We start from the raw sequence: 15,677 nt of genomic DNA on the forward strand, positions 1-15,677 counted from the left end.
CTCGACCCACCTCAACATCTGGAAATGCCTGCCGTGAGCAGTCTACACACAACCATTATCAAGCCTTCAAGAGGGCAACAGAACATTTAAAACAAGCTAAAGAAAGATACAAGAAATCTGCCGAACAACATAGGAGTGAAGCTCCAAAATACCAGATTGGAGATGAGGTTTGGTTAGCCTCAAGACATATACCACTAAAAGGAACCCACACATTTAATCCCAGCTATTAAGGACCATACACCATCAAGGCCATCATCAGCCCTGTGGCAGTAAAACTGGAGCTACCTCCAAACATGCAAGTCCACCCCGTATTCCACGTTTCCCTTTTGAAACCAGTGCAACCAGAAACTCGGATAACAAAACCACCAAGTCCCAATTTGGGAGATGGTGAACCAGAATTCGAGGTGAAAGACATTCTGGACTCAAAGTGTGTCAAATCAAAACTTTTCAATCTAGTTGATTGGAAAGGCTATGGTCCCCAAGAAAGGTCCTGGGAGCCAAGTGAATTTGTTCATGCACCACGCTGAGTAAACGGTTTTCATCGAAAATACCCGAACAAACCCGGACCAGCGGGACAAACCACCTTGGGAGGGGCCTTGGGGGGGAGTGCTGTAACGGTACCTTCCCCTAGACACCAGGAACAGACCAACCAGCCCAGGGTATTGGCACCCATGGGGACCTCCAAGGTCCCAAAGGATTCCCTAAGGGATTCCTGGACTCGGTCCTGGCGCCAACTGCCATCTCAAGTAAGGCAGGTTTCTAAGGGAGAGAACCACATGCAGACCAGTCTGAGGCAGGCTGAAGGGACTACTTTACCAAGGGACTACTTGCTAGGGTGTGGTTGGAGGAACTACTTTACCTGGGAACTCCTTCTTGAAGACTATATAAACCACGCCTTCAGTACAGAACACGCTTCTTGTTATTCTGCACTCCTGCAGCGTAACGCTCACCGTGTCTGCAAAGTCCAGGCCTGTCTTCAGCCACACCCGTCCCGTCCTCTCGAGTTACCTGCAAGGAAGAAGGAGAGAGAAGAGAACAGAACAAGACTCTTACCTGACGCTCCATCTCGGCCACACCGAGTCACCGCTTCTGCAGAGCTGCGAAGGAAAAGACACCAGGTTAGCAGCGCAACGCTAATACTTACCAGAAGGCTGCTCATTCCAGCGATCCATAGAAGCACCATCACTCGATCACCGCTCCATCATCTGATCGCTGCTCCGGAGCTGCTGCATCTGTAGAAAACAAAGAAGACATCAGGATAGCTGCGCAGTGGGGGAAAGGCCTCATTCAGACTTTGAAATCTTGCGCAGCACCGCTACTCACCTGAAGGCAGCCCTTCCTCGCAGCCCCGCAAGACATCGCCACGCACTTTACGCTTTGGATATACCGCATTAGCAGAATACAAAAACAGGTTAGGTGCGCAGAGACCCAATGCCATGTGGAAAGATTATTGATTAACGCTGCCGCTAGACCTACCTTGGAAGCCAGCTACCATTTCCGGAAGGGACCCCGCTCCATATTAAGCACCGAGGGGAAACCTGTAAGGAAGAAGCACAGGAGTGAACTTTTGGCAATTTGAACTCTTAAGCAATCCAAACCTTGGAATAAAGACTTACCCATTGAGTCACAGTTGTCTGGAACTCTGCAGGATCAGTGAAGTAACTAGATCCTTGAACTACTACGCACCCCTGCACACAGTTGCAGGATGGAGAGTCTGCCATTCATAACATACAGGTAAGACATAGCAGAGGGGTGCAAGAAGAGGTCACAGGAGGTGGGGGTTGCCCTCGTCTTTATGGTTGGGTAACATTTGGTTTAATCTTTTAGGCAACCTGCTTTTTTGACGAAAAGGGGAATCAGAGGGGGACACAAGGAACCACTGAACACCGGACCGTCCAGCTCCGTTCGGTGCCCCTGTGGAGACCAGGTGAGCGTAACAAAGGCCGAAGTGGCCGCAAGAGGGTCTGGAAGTCCTGCAAGCCCTCCTTGTCAGGTGCATGCAGCAGGAGCTGTGTGGCACCGAAGCAGTCCCGTCACCGTGAGATGCCAGGAGAGCGAGTGGTGCTCTTTACGTCCACGCAGAGGCAGAGCGGAAGTATTGGAAGCCGGAGAGGCTGAAGGGAGCTGCCACATACAACTGGTGAGTGAAGACAGGGAAACACTCATACTGGAGTGCCCTGGTACCTTGAAACAAACGCTTTTTGAATACTGAATGAACTGAAAGTTGTAATGAGCACTTTGAATGCTGAGACAAGTAATCTTCAATACCAAACGAAATGAAAGACTTGCCGCACCAAGCAAAAGCAAGTTATGGAATGGAATGAAAGAAGGTGGTGCAAGCAGCAGATATCACAGAATGAATTGTTTGGGACACAAGTGTTGGCCAAGCCAAAAGAATACCAAGAAGGTTACCAAATGAAAAACCAAGTATTGACCAAAGGTAAAGAGTTCAAGGAACTGCAGGTTAAGAGGAAACCTGTATTGGCAAGAACCAGAAGAATACAGAAAGTGTAACAAGATACATCTAACACTGTCCTCTGGAATATACGCCCACTGAAAGGACACTACCCATGTGGTAGTTGTGTAGCTTGCCAAGTTACAACAAAAAGGCAATCTTTTCAGGTGGGTAACAAACAATGGATCCTCATAGACTGTAAAACCAGTTGTGTCGTCTACTGCATACAGTGCCTCTGTGGCCTGAGATATACTGGACAAACAACTTGGACCATCAATACACGCATATCTGAACATCGCTCCAAAATCAGATGCAAGAACTCCAGAAGCACCCCTTGATTTGATTTTGATTTTTCATTTTTTTCATTTTTTATGAACACTGTACAGAATAACCTGCATTTGGGCGCAGATGTTAACTATAACACAGATAGAAGTGCGAACATTACTGCAGAGAGGGGTAAAAGCTTTTATTTGAATAGGACCATTTTTAGTCTTTTCCTAAAGATTACCAATGATGGGGAAGTTCGAATGTTCCAGGGTAACGGTTTCAAAATCTTTGGTCTGAATACCGCAAACATCCCGTCTCCTTTATATACCTTGGTAGTACGAGGTACACACATCAGGAATTTATCTTCAGAAGAAAGATTTCTTGTTCAGCGGTAAGCACAGACTTTGGCTGCAAGATACTCAGGCGCCAGACCATTAATGCCCCTAAATACCAGGCAGGCCTCCTTGAATTTAATACGATCTTCGAGCTGTAACCAGTGCAATGATCTGCGCAGGGCAGACACATGGTCCCGTTTCCACAGGTGCCCAATAAGCCTAATTGCCGCATTTTGTGCCCTTGTCAACCACTACATGGTAGCAAATCACACACCAAACAATACTCTATGGTGGGTAGTGGAGAAGATTAAGGGAGAGGCTGACATGCAGATAAGTCTCCTTGAAAAGGAATCCGGGTGGATACATACAATCAGGGTCTAAATGAGATTTTCCAACCGGTCACCCACTGAATTGGTAACGATAATAGGACCTCCATCAGTGAGGTGCAACTATTATCAGACACAGAGACTCCCAAGTAGGTGGGCCGACCACACCCACACAACCGGTGCAACAACCTGGGGACACCAGTACGCAAACCGATAGTCGGCACACACTACGGCAAGACTAACCCTTAACAGTTAAGGCTCACAGCCAACAAAACTTTGAATGGTCCGCCACATGGACCAGGAATACCACATAGAGGTCGGGATCACCCGCCCATAGAGGTTTCAGGCAATATAGACCACAACATCTCCATTGGTGACCCTGCCTCCATTATAGTCATAAGTACCAATAGGTCAGACCACTTTGACAATATTTATTCCAAGAACCAGGGCTTAAATACCCAAACATCGATTTTTAGAAAAAATCCACTCGATACACGGACCAGGAATGCCTTATATTGGGCACTTTCTTGGCTCACCTTAACTGCAGAAACCAACTAGAAGGAACGTTACAACGTCTTGCAATATTGCCAAGCAAGATCAGTTGTTACATTACGTTTCAACGTTTTACATTACTTTTTCAGCTGTAAAACGACCCCTCAAAGTATAAAAACAGGGTTTGGCAAAGAACACGTTTGAACGCAATAGCGAACAGTAGATCACCAACAGATTACCATAACAACGGGGCCTGTTGCAACGTGGAAATGCCATCACTACGTTGCACAAGGTAGCACTATGGCATCCATCTATAAACAAACGTGAACACGCAGAGCAGCGATTTGCTTGCAATGCCGAGTGAACGCTGGAGAATGGCAAAGACCAGGCCACGCACATGAAAGGTGAGCGTTTAACTACACAGGACCACACAGTTCTGAGCAAGGGCAATCTGTATTAGTAGCGGATGCCCAGTTACAAATACAAACATTCACTAGTGCGAATCCATATAGAAACAAACATGCAAGGACACATGGCCTCAGCACTCAACCAACACATTTTATTAGTCAGGAACCTGCAAACTCTAGGTGCAGAATGCTTAGTAATCGACTGACAATGGCTTCATGTCATTTTTCTCCTTTCAAACCACAGGGGGAAGTACTTATATGAAAAAATCGGCTGCATTTAGCAAAGTTGGGGAAAAATACAGTGTCCCCCGGTACCAGCAGGTAAATCTGGGGACGTTATATGATTTTTGAGTTAGGTACTTACCACAATAGATAATGCTCTACATATGGGCTCACTAATTTCCCCCCACCTTTTCTTGTGTACCAAATATAGCCACACTGCAAAGCATTTTACTCACACTGGGGGGAGCCTGATCATTCCCCCTTTATAAGCTCACTGGAGTCCACCTCTGTCTTTTCATATTACCCCTTAGGACCACACCACAGGAGCCAAGGAAGGACTTTTTGATGCCTCCCACATCATACCAGGGAACACACAAATAAACTCTTTAACCGAAATCACCAGGCAGGACTGCCTGAACATTTCCTGCAACATGACTGATACAGCTGCATATGCCTTTCCATACATCCATTTGGACTCTAGAATTGGGATTGAGCACCGGTAGGTAAATTGACCACTGGTTTTTTAACTAGTTTTTCTTTAAGTGCTTAGGACTTCCAGGCACCTTACGTAGTACCCTTCCACTCATTCACTATATGTGTCTCTTTACAGGGTCCCCAGCATGGAGCCCTGATGAAGGCGGCAGCCAAGTACCCACAGACAGCCGAAACATGATGTCGTCAGGGAACAACTTGATCTGGAATTGACAGCTCCCAGACATCTAACTATATTTGTTCCCACACCAATATCTTTCAAAGTTAGATTTTTCCATGTTGGCTATCGTGCTATTTAAAAAAAGACATTGATAAATACCTATCTACTAAACACAGCTTTTATTTAGGGTAGAAGATTGACCCTAATTATCCCAGTTCCAATAATATGGGTTAAGACTAAGACCAATGAGTAAACGTTGATGCAAAGGAATAACGTCAACCATTCCTTAAACCCACCATTTTTTTTCATTGAATTTTGTGTTAGATCTCGGGACAAGTTGTCATAATAAGGAGACAGGTTCTCTAGATCTATATTAGTCTCTTGAACCAAGAGTAAGGAGAAAAAGAAACTTAACTAGAGAATAACAGTAACAGAACAAAATAACAGGTACAATGAACCTAAACTTTTCATTTCTTTTTTTTTGTCTTTTTACACAAGCTTTTTTGGGCTATTTATGTTCTGTCATGTACTAATCAAATGTGAATTCTTTGATCCACCGTTGCACACCGGTTTCAGGTGTATCTGGGGACTTAATAACTATTATCATTTTGGATGAAGTGTAGTAACCATTTGCAGAAAACTCAGGTTTGCTGATTTTATGATACTGTAATGACTTATTATATTGTGATTTTAATTTTCTCTCTTTTTTTTCAACTCTGTGAATTCTTTATTTTTAGAAACCCTATTGTATCAGGATTAGTGGTAGGGACTTGCAGACTCACACTCGTGGATCTCTAACTCAAGAGACACGATAAGATGACTGAAAATAGCCCAAATGGATGGGTCTATTCAGTGAACCATACCTTTTCCTTTGAGTAGAATACAGAGGTACACCCTTTTGTTTATACAAAGTTCATGGTGGTCAATAAAGCCACGGTAAAGTGTTGGAAAAGAGTAACGCTGATGAAAGAAAGAAGCATCACTGTCAAAGGAAAGCAGTGGACAATTGTTGATCGAAAGCAGATAAGAAGGGTTATCGGTTGCGTGACCTGTAATGGGTGGGCCGGGTGGTCTGACAACTGCACCTAGACCGATTGTCCCCCTTCATGTAAAAAGAGAATTAAACTATCTTTAAAGAAGCTTATGTTTTGCAACTGTCTCTTATGTGAATTTGAAGGCAAGAAACAGACTTACCTATGTGAACCAGTGAAATGTACTGATGATAAAAGATTTGGGAAGTATCCCAAGGAATTGTGTTGTTTTAAAAAAGCTGCAGGATTTGAACTCTTGGGGAAGGCAACCCAGATACCTTGTTAACAGTTTTGAACTTGGGGAAGGGGAAGCTGATTACAAGCCAGGAGCTGGAAAATGCTTGGATTTATTTTAACACTATTCATTTGATGCTGACTTCCCTACACATTGTATACAGTTAGTTGTGAGGACAAATACAGGTTTTAGACACAGACAGACTGTTGATTTTGATTTCATGACACAGACTATCTTTGGTTTTATCAAGGTAGGGGAATCTTACCTTAGCATAGGGAATGTTAGGCCTTCTTCCATCCTGACATTTAAGTTAAATAAAGCTTTTGAGATCTAATTTTGAATCTGCTGTCTGTGCCCAATTCCTGATGCCTTCACAATGGTGAGTGCATGTCTGTTTTTTTCCAGTCTTCACCCCGCTTTAGCTTTCTCCAGCTTCTTGTATAGTCATGGGATGGTAGCTGTCTTTGCCAGCTAGCCTGGGATTGGTCTTTCCACTGAGCAGCTTGATTCTGGTTCCTTAATTAGCTTTCTTTGGAAGGCAGGCTCATTTCTATTCCCCTTCTGGTATTGGCCAGGATTTAACCGGTATGCATAGGGCTTAACGGTCGGCTCTGTGGCTTTAACTATAGGCTGGGCCATCAACATCATCTTGGAATTACAGATGGGTGTGTACCCAGCTCTGTGGTGCTCTGCAGCAGGTGGGCGTCTCCTAGCAAGCGAGGTCTGCATACCCGCTTGACACTGAGCTTGTCTGATTGGTGTCTTCACTTCACACCAGATGGTACAGTGCTTTCCTTGCGCATTCACAGACTGACCATCTTCCATGCTGAGCAAACGTGTGTGGTGCACTTTTACTCCGCAAATTATGTTTTCTACATTTTTAGTTTGGATTCACCTCTGGGGTCGTATTTCTTTGGAGTAAATGTAGTTTCCATAAGAGATTTGTAATTGTAATCTTACCCACAGTAAGACGCCAACAATCTCAGGGTATGTTGGGCTTGTGGTCAACTAGTTATCCTTTTAGGTAATGGTAGCTCTAAAGGGAATATTGGAATACATCTCTGAGGGAAGAGTGTTCCCAGGGAATCCTGCTCTATCCCTGCCCTTAACAGGCATATCGGGTAGAGACCAAACAAACCAGTGCCCTATGGTTCATGACCCTCCTTAGAAGGGATGGGATGTTCACCAACTCAACACACAGCCACAACCATTTAAGAATAAATAAACAGCAATGTTTGCATTCCAACATTTCAGCAATTTTGTCCTTGCTTCCAAAACAAAGGAAGACATCCTTATGTAGCAGCACATGACTGTTATTTCTAATGAATGGAGCAAAGCCACCCTGCTCTCGTGTCATTACAGACCAGCCCTGCATAAATAATCATCAGTTTGGTGTGTTACCTTTTAGTGGAAAGTTGCCATTGCTTCTGTCTACATTTGCATTGTTACTCATTTCATATGCAACAAAAGCAAATCAGCTACAGGCTAGTCATTGCACCATCTGGTACTAATCATATCACAAAACAAAAACTAGTCCCAAATCCTGAGCAAGTTCATCACATATCTCATTAAACTACAATGTCACGCCATGCTGGTGTTGAATCTGAGCTGTTAAAGTAAATTATATCACTTCCATACCAAGAGCCAAATGTATCGATTCATTTTTGGTAACATGGTTTGTCATCATGGCATGCCTGGATAAATAGAATACACATATTGTAGCCTGCAGTTCACTGCCACATTCTGGACAGCCATCTTCAAGTAGTTATATATTGTACTTGGTACACAAATCGCTTATCATCCACAGACTGACGGTCAGATGGAGAGGCTAGAAGCAGTGATCGAACGTCATATGGGATACTTTACCCCTCGCAATAAAGGAGTGTCTCACTCAAAAACATTTCATATACTTTTGTGCAGAGTCACTGGATTAATGAGTTATGTGCATGCTGCTAGATACAATTCCAGTTGTCTCCAATAAAAGAAAATACAGAGAGGATGTTTATGCTTCAGAAGTGTTGTTCTCATTTGGTCTAAGCTGTTTATGCTCCAAGGTGCCCAACATCTGCATACTGTATGCCACACTCTGCATCAAGTACCTGAATTTCATTCTGGACTAACCCCCTAATTTGTACCCCTATATTCTATACCGAATACTGCTCTGTGGTCCAGTCAGATCCAACCATCGATGGCAAGCAAGTGGTCACCCGTCAGTCATCATCACTGTGCATAGAATTTTGGCACAGATATATAAAAAAGATTGATGGAACACTTGGTAGCATCTCTGTTTTAGCGCGTCACCATCATAAAAAAAATAAGTTACAGACGGGAATGTGTTGCAAAGAGCCAACCAAAATTCAGTATGGGGAATCAGAATCCCCCCACAGGAATCAGGCTCCAGGGTGTCGGGTATGACAAAAATATCCTTCTCGGACAGAGGGCAAGATAGTCGAAAAGGGTGGAAATCCTGGTCATCACAGTGTTGCAGGTAGCAAACATACCCAAAGAATATAGATCAGTGCCCAAAATATTCCATGCCAGGAGAGATATATAAACAGCTGGTATTGTGAAGTCTCCGAGCAAACTAGTCAGACAGAGTTCCCCATGATGTAGGGGGTTCACCACCATCAACACCACCACCACAAGATTTTGAACACCAAAAGCAGGACTCCAAACACAATTTCTTAGGTACTGGAATACAGTGACGGGCACTCCATTCCACCACAGGAGAGAGCGAACATAGACCTGGAGTTATGAGCAACTGTAGCACTGGAGCCACTAGAAATACGGCAACCAAGTGACTGGTACCTGCTTCAGAACAGTAACCTTAGTGGCTGGATCAAATGGGAACAGATTCAGTGCTGGTCACATAGTAGATCCAAATACCAATTCTACAGAAGTATGGTCTTGCAAGCAGCACAATAAAGGAGACATATGCGAAAGATATCTATGCATGTATACCAGATTCAATGGCAACAGTGTTTTCTCAAAGATTTTTAACATGCTACATTTAAACCTAGCCCATTTCGAAGAGGTCGAGTTTACGTCAGTAAATGGTACATTCAAGACAATGAATTCAAATGTATTCTTTGTTCATCTTTCAAAGAGCCGTGTATGAGTTGTGTCTCAGAGCACAATGATAATGTTTCCTGAACCAGAACCTTGAATAGAAGAAGACAACCTGCACTGCCAACTGGACCTCTGATGCTTCTTTTTCTTCTGTGGCTCAATTTCAGGTGCCAGTTTTGTTGAACAGAGCTGGAGTTTTGTCACAAGTGTCTATATGTGAATACACCAGTAGCGGAGGCAGCATTTTGTGCCGGGGGCGCAATGGGCTCCATTTGGGGAACCAGGGAGGGCAGCCGGCCCCCCTTCCTCCACCCTGCCTCCGCCACTGGCAATACACTGGGACATAGAGACAAAGAACGTCCTCTCCTCAGAGGCTGAACATTCAGGGTGGGGCAGGGTTTCCATATCCTTGGCAGTAGCCTTAGGAGGATGGCACACAGTGGAGAAATTGTGCCACTAGTGCAATGTCCATTGTTAGTCCTTTTTGCCTAGTTTGTGCAGCGTCATGCTCAGAAAAGATGCACATGCATTGGTATAAAGAGCCATGCTGTGTACCAAACCGAGCACCACTGTTTAGCTGACAGAGATGTCTAGTGCACAATTGTGTTGTGCATTAAGGTCGCCTACAGACCATTCAATTGCAGGTTAAAATTGCATTTAGGGATATGTTTTTAGTCGCTAAAATGGAACTTAGAACCTTGCTATGTTTTTAGTTGCATTCTATAACTGCATACCTTTAGTGTAAAGCTGAATCTAGCTGTGCCCCGATTCGCATGCCGCAACTCCCTATCTTCAGGTTAATAGCGAAAGCTATATCTAACTGTGCTGCTATCTGCGCACCTGACTTAGTCAGCTAGCATGTACTCTCCAAAACCAAACATACTAAGTATCACTGCACTAGATAGGACAGCTAAGTTACCTCTCTACGCTGCCTCCCTCATCATATTAGTGGTATTATCACTCTCCTCCCTGACCATGCCTATTCCTCAACAAACCATTGGACCTATAGTAAACCAATATCAAGATGACACTACCACATACAGGGCCTGTAGTACCATAGACAGAAACCTCAAACTTCGTGCTCGCTTACCAAAATTGTACGAACTTCCAGCAAAGCAAATTGAACAAATCAACTTCCTAAAAATGAACATACTGCCGAAAACCACTGCAGAACACACTAGGAAAGCTCATATCCCTAAAAGACCCACACAAAAATGCTCCAAACCTACCATTATAGCAAGCACCATGCTCACTAAACATCACCTCAACGGTGCACTCATAAATGCTAGGTCCCTAGTCGCTCATGCTACAGAAATCTCAGATATTATTCTCGGACACCACCTAGACTTCCTAGCCATATCAGAATCATGGCTTCATGATGCAGCGGGTCCCACAGTCTCCTTAGCAGTTCCCGACAATTATACCATCATACGAGCTGACAGACACACCTCCCGAGGCGGGGGTCTAGCCATTATTGCCAAGACCAGTCTCGACATAAGAGTCTCCACATCCCCCATCACAAAATCTTGTGAATGCCTCTCGGTCAAAATGGCCACCGCCAGCTCCCAAACACTAAACATTGTCCTGCTCTACAGACCTCCTGGTCCTATTGGAACCTTTGTTGAGGACCTCTCCACCACCTTGTCCAACAATTTGAAAAACACCTCCCAAACCATAGTGCTAGGAGACCTCAACCTAGGCTACAATGATATTAAAGACACCCAGTCCACAGCCACTGCTCTGATCCTAAAAGAGCTGGGCTTTGCCCAAAGAGTCACCTGTCCCACTCATAATAAAGGTCGCATCCTTGACTGGATAGCTGATCACAACTGTGGAGTAACCATTACAGACACTGTTCCCCAGATCTGGACGGACCACTTTCTTCTTCTATTTACAGTAGATACTAACTTAGCCACAGCCAAGCCCACACCTGCCCCTCCTATACCCACGAGGAACAAAAAGCTAATAACCACGGAAAAATTGTTGCCAATCATACTACCCCAACTAAACTCGCTCCCAGCTAACACGGAGCCTGATATGCTAGTTGATAAATTCAATGAAACTATGAACTCAGCCCTTGATCACATAGCACCGCTCAAATTACGGACTAGTAAACCGAAAAAACATCTCAACTCATGGTTCACCCCCCACCTAAAAAATCTCAGGTTAACCAAAAGAAAACTAGAATCCAAATGGAGACTTACTCCTACAGTTGAAAACAAACTAAACCTTGCAAAGATATCATCCCAATACAAAAAAGATATCCTACTAGCCAAACAGGTAACATACAATACCAGAATATCCCAATCTAAATCAAGTGTCAGAGAACTGTTCAGTATCTTGAAAGAGCTGGAAACACCCATCATTCCCCAAGAAAACTGCACAAAGGACAAAAAATGGTGCTCAGACATTCAATCTGCCCTTATCAACAAAGTAGTCAACTTACAAACCAAAATCGCCCTAAAAAAAGCATCTCTCACACCTCAGGACGCCCTAACCCCAGCACCCCTACTTAAAGCTAAACAAATAACACGTTTCTGCTTCTCCAAGGTTTCTACCACTGAAGTAGAAAAAGTGATCCTGGGACTTAAACCGTCCTACTGTAAAGGTGACCAATGCCCTGCCCAATTAATTAAGGGTGCTGCAAGAGAACTATCGCCATTCATAGCTAAACTCATCAACTCATCCTTCACTACCGGCATTGTACCGAAAAATCTTAAAGAGTCGTGGGTCTTGCCACTCCTAAAGAAGCAAACCCTCGACCCTGCCATTCCTACCAATTTTAGGCCTATCACGACTGTGCCCTTTCTTCTAAACATTTTAGACAAAGTGGCATACATGCAAATACAAAATTTCCTTGAATCCAACCACCTGCTCGGAACCCGCCAATCTGGATTCCGTCCCCAGCATGGTACAGAGACCGCCCTTATCGATCTCAAGGCCCAAATAGATCAATGTAGGGACAATGGCCAAGCAGCCTTACTCCTCTTGCTAGACCTCTCAGCAGCGTTCGATTTAGTCGACCATACAGTCTTATGCAGCCACCTAGACTCTGCTGCTCACTTCTCTAAAGAGGCCATATTATGGATCAAATCCTTCCTGAATAACCGTACCATGAGAGTCTTCTCTCCATCAGCCTCAGCTGACCCGATCCCTATAACGTGCGGTGTACCCCAGGGATCTTGTGTATCACCTACCCTCTATAACATTTTCACAAAGCCGCTCTTTGACGAAATGGATCATCTGGGTATCGCCTACACCAACTATGCAGACGATACCCAGATCCTACTTCCGCTTTCAGGAGATTACGTTGTGGATCTGGCTTTAGTGAATAAAATGTACAGCATCGTTCAGGCATGGATGGCCACACACGGTTTATGCCTGAACGACGACAAAACTGAGCTCATAATCCTAGGCACCCCGACATACATAACTAAACTCAACACTGACTATGCCAGCTTCATTATCGATGGGAACAATATCAAAGTAGCAAAGGAAGTCAAGACCCTAGGCTTTTACCTTGACGCCACCTTAAACTTTGGCAAACAAGTCAACTCCCTAGCCTCTTCCACAGCATATACTTGCAAACTCATTAGAGCCAGCAAGCAATTCCTCTCTACAGACAGCTGCATCACGCTTGCCAGAGCCCTTATTCTGTCCAAACTGGACTACTGTAATGGTCTTTACATTGGGGCTAACAAACAGACTATCCAAAAAATCCAGGTCCTACAGAATAATGCCTTGAGAGCCGTGCTTAAGATCAACAGGAAAGAGCATATCTCCTCTATAAGAAGAGAATATAAATGGCTATCCACTCAGGACAAAATCCAACTTAAAATTGCCTCCCTTACTCACAAGTGCCTCAATAACATGGCACCACCCTACCTCATGGACAAGATACACTTAAGAACTTCACTTAGACCAACAAGAATGGTCAATGCAAATTGCCTCTATGTCCCTCGCTTTAAACGTGCCACTATTGGAGGACATAGCTTCGCAGTCAAAGCAGCACAGCTTTGGAACTCCCTACCACATGACATAAGAGAACCCCAGCCCTTTGCGAAATTTAGGCAGAATTTGACCAAGTGGCTGAGAGCTAATGACATCTAACTAATCCGACCTGCTTGACCTGACTGTCCCTACTAGCTTTCCACCTGCATGCCCCAGTTCTGATACCACTTTCTGTATTTTACTCCATTGTATATTACTGTACCTATTCCACTGTATATCACCTCCATATTGTGAATATTCCTGTACTTTGATCACCTCCTGTCTCGACCTTGCTCCAGCCCTGCTCATTCTTGCTTATTGTATACTGCATTATGACCATGCACATGTACCTGTATATATTTTATTTATGGCAGAATGTATAATGTTTATGTAATTGTACCTGTAACAAAGCTGAGCATATTCTTGTCTTGTGCGCCCTGATGCTCCAGGGCCCGGCGCGCCCTACAAATAATAAACTAAACTAAACTAAACTAGTGCTTGCTCACCTTGCAAAAATCATAGCCTAAGGCCTCTGGAAACACATCATGAAAATCAAACCCAATCAGCATAAACAGTGTCATGTTCTTAATGGCATCTGTGATTCGTAAATAAAAGTATTAAGGGTACGAGGGTGCACATGAATGTCTATATACACTGCAAATAATCACATTTGGCTCCAGCTGACAACATAGTCTCATGACTAGACCAGGAGGGAGATGCTCTGGCACCTCCTCCTGGTGGCTCTGCAAGGCTTCTGCATCCAGTCTGTACCTGGGGCTATTGGCTGAAGAGGAAGCACCTCTACGTATGATGTATCGGTGGGAGAGAGATTTAGACTGTGTTTCTCCATCACCACGCATGGTTCTCATATACATTGGTACTCGCATCATTCGCCCGGCATGGTGATCAAAAAGGCAAGTATAGCATAGTGGGAGGGCTTGGAAGACAATCTGCACTCCTGCTTCTGTAAGTAATAAGGGAGGCGCATGTTATTTCTACACTCCACCTCTCCCGGCCCACCAGCCCTGCTGCGAAGGCAGAGGGGAATCATAGACATAGGCAAGGGGAGTATGCGTCTACTGTACTCCTCTCTGCTGCTAGGATACATGCACGGCACCACTGTTCTTCCCTGCCCCACCGGGGACCATCACCAGAGATCATAGGAGGCAGGCTGTGAAGGGGGACGTATCCGCCTGTTTTGTGCTTCCAAAATTGGAGGCAAACGTTAGCAAGAGGTGCATTGGGCAGTAGTTAAACCCTTGATGATTTGTCTTGGAAAAAGCTTTTTCCTGGTGTGGCAGAGGTTGTGTGAGAACACGACCCTAAGACAACATTCCATGGAGAGGGGCTTGTGTCTCTTTGCATGAAGTCATTGAAACAAGAGACGGGCTACAAGACTGTCTCCAAAGCACTGCTAAAATTAAAATACAGTCCAGTGTCTCTATAGGAGTAACAAAAAAAAGGGAGGATGAAGACGCACAAAGAAAATAATAAATGGTGCATATCTATGCACTGCATCGTACAGTCTTCTCATGTCCTGTAGTGTAAGTGTTTCTGCCTTCAGAAGGCACACATCCACCACCCAGGAGCCAAAACTAAAAAATGGAGTTTAAAAACAGCGATATAAATGTAAAAAGAAATAGTTTAAAAAAAGATTTCCATAGTACACACAATGCATGTTTATAGCATGTTTGTTTGTGTATGTTTTGTTTCTCTATTCCAGAATCTTAAAACAGATAAATTACTCACCTCTTGCCCTCCATCAAGAACACATAGTTTAGCACTTTGCTTTTTTGCGTCAACCAACACATTAAACATTGTGCACACTGAGGAAGGGAGGCGTAAATCAGTAGACTTGTTTGTCTTCTGCAATCTGAGCTCGAATGCCATCCGTGTTCTGTTCGAGAGAAAGACAAAATGTTTACATTGCATATTTCCAAATTGATAAAATAAGCGTGAAACAGAGTAAATAAAAGTGAAATTAAAATGAGGTGACTTCATTGACAGATGTTTTCAAATATCTTCTGCTGGCACATAGAAATATCGTATTTTTTTAGTGGTACCATGTGTTAATATCCCTGCAAAAATATCGCCATACTAAAATATCGCCATCTTTTTGCAGCGATATTAAGCCAGGGAACCTGCGGGAGACACCCTGGCGACCCCCATATTTTTTTTAAAGGGAACCGGGGACAC

General features: G+C 44.1%; 1 protein-coding gene across 5 annotated transcripts in view; it reads right to left on the bottom strand.

Annotated features, from left to right (window-relative positions):
- Positions 1–15,677, bottom strand: part of CADPS2 (calcium dependent secretion activator 2) — a 2,822,196-nt gene that overhangs the window by 723,034 nt on the left and 2,083,485 nt on the right. For all 5 annotated transcript variants that reach the window (XM_069629098.1, XM_069629097.1, XM_069629096.1 and 2 more), the window contains one exon: positions 15,231–15,378. In XM_069629098.1, the coding sequence (XP_069485199.1) occupies positions 15,231–15,378 (148 nt within the window). The remainder of the gene's footprint in view (positions 1–15,230; positions 15,379–15,677) is intronic.

This window comes from Ambystoma mexicanum, chromosome 12 (genome assembly GCF_040938575.1).
Source record: "Ambystoma mexicanum isolate Mex_15411 chromosome 12, UKY_AmexF1_1, whole genome shotgun sequence".
NCBI classification, from domain to species: Eukaryota; Metazoa; Chordata; class Amphibia; order Caudata; family Ambystomatidae; genus Ambystoma; species Ambystoma mexicanum.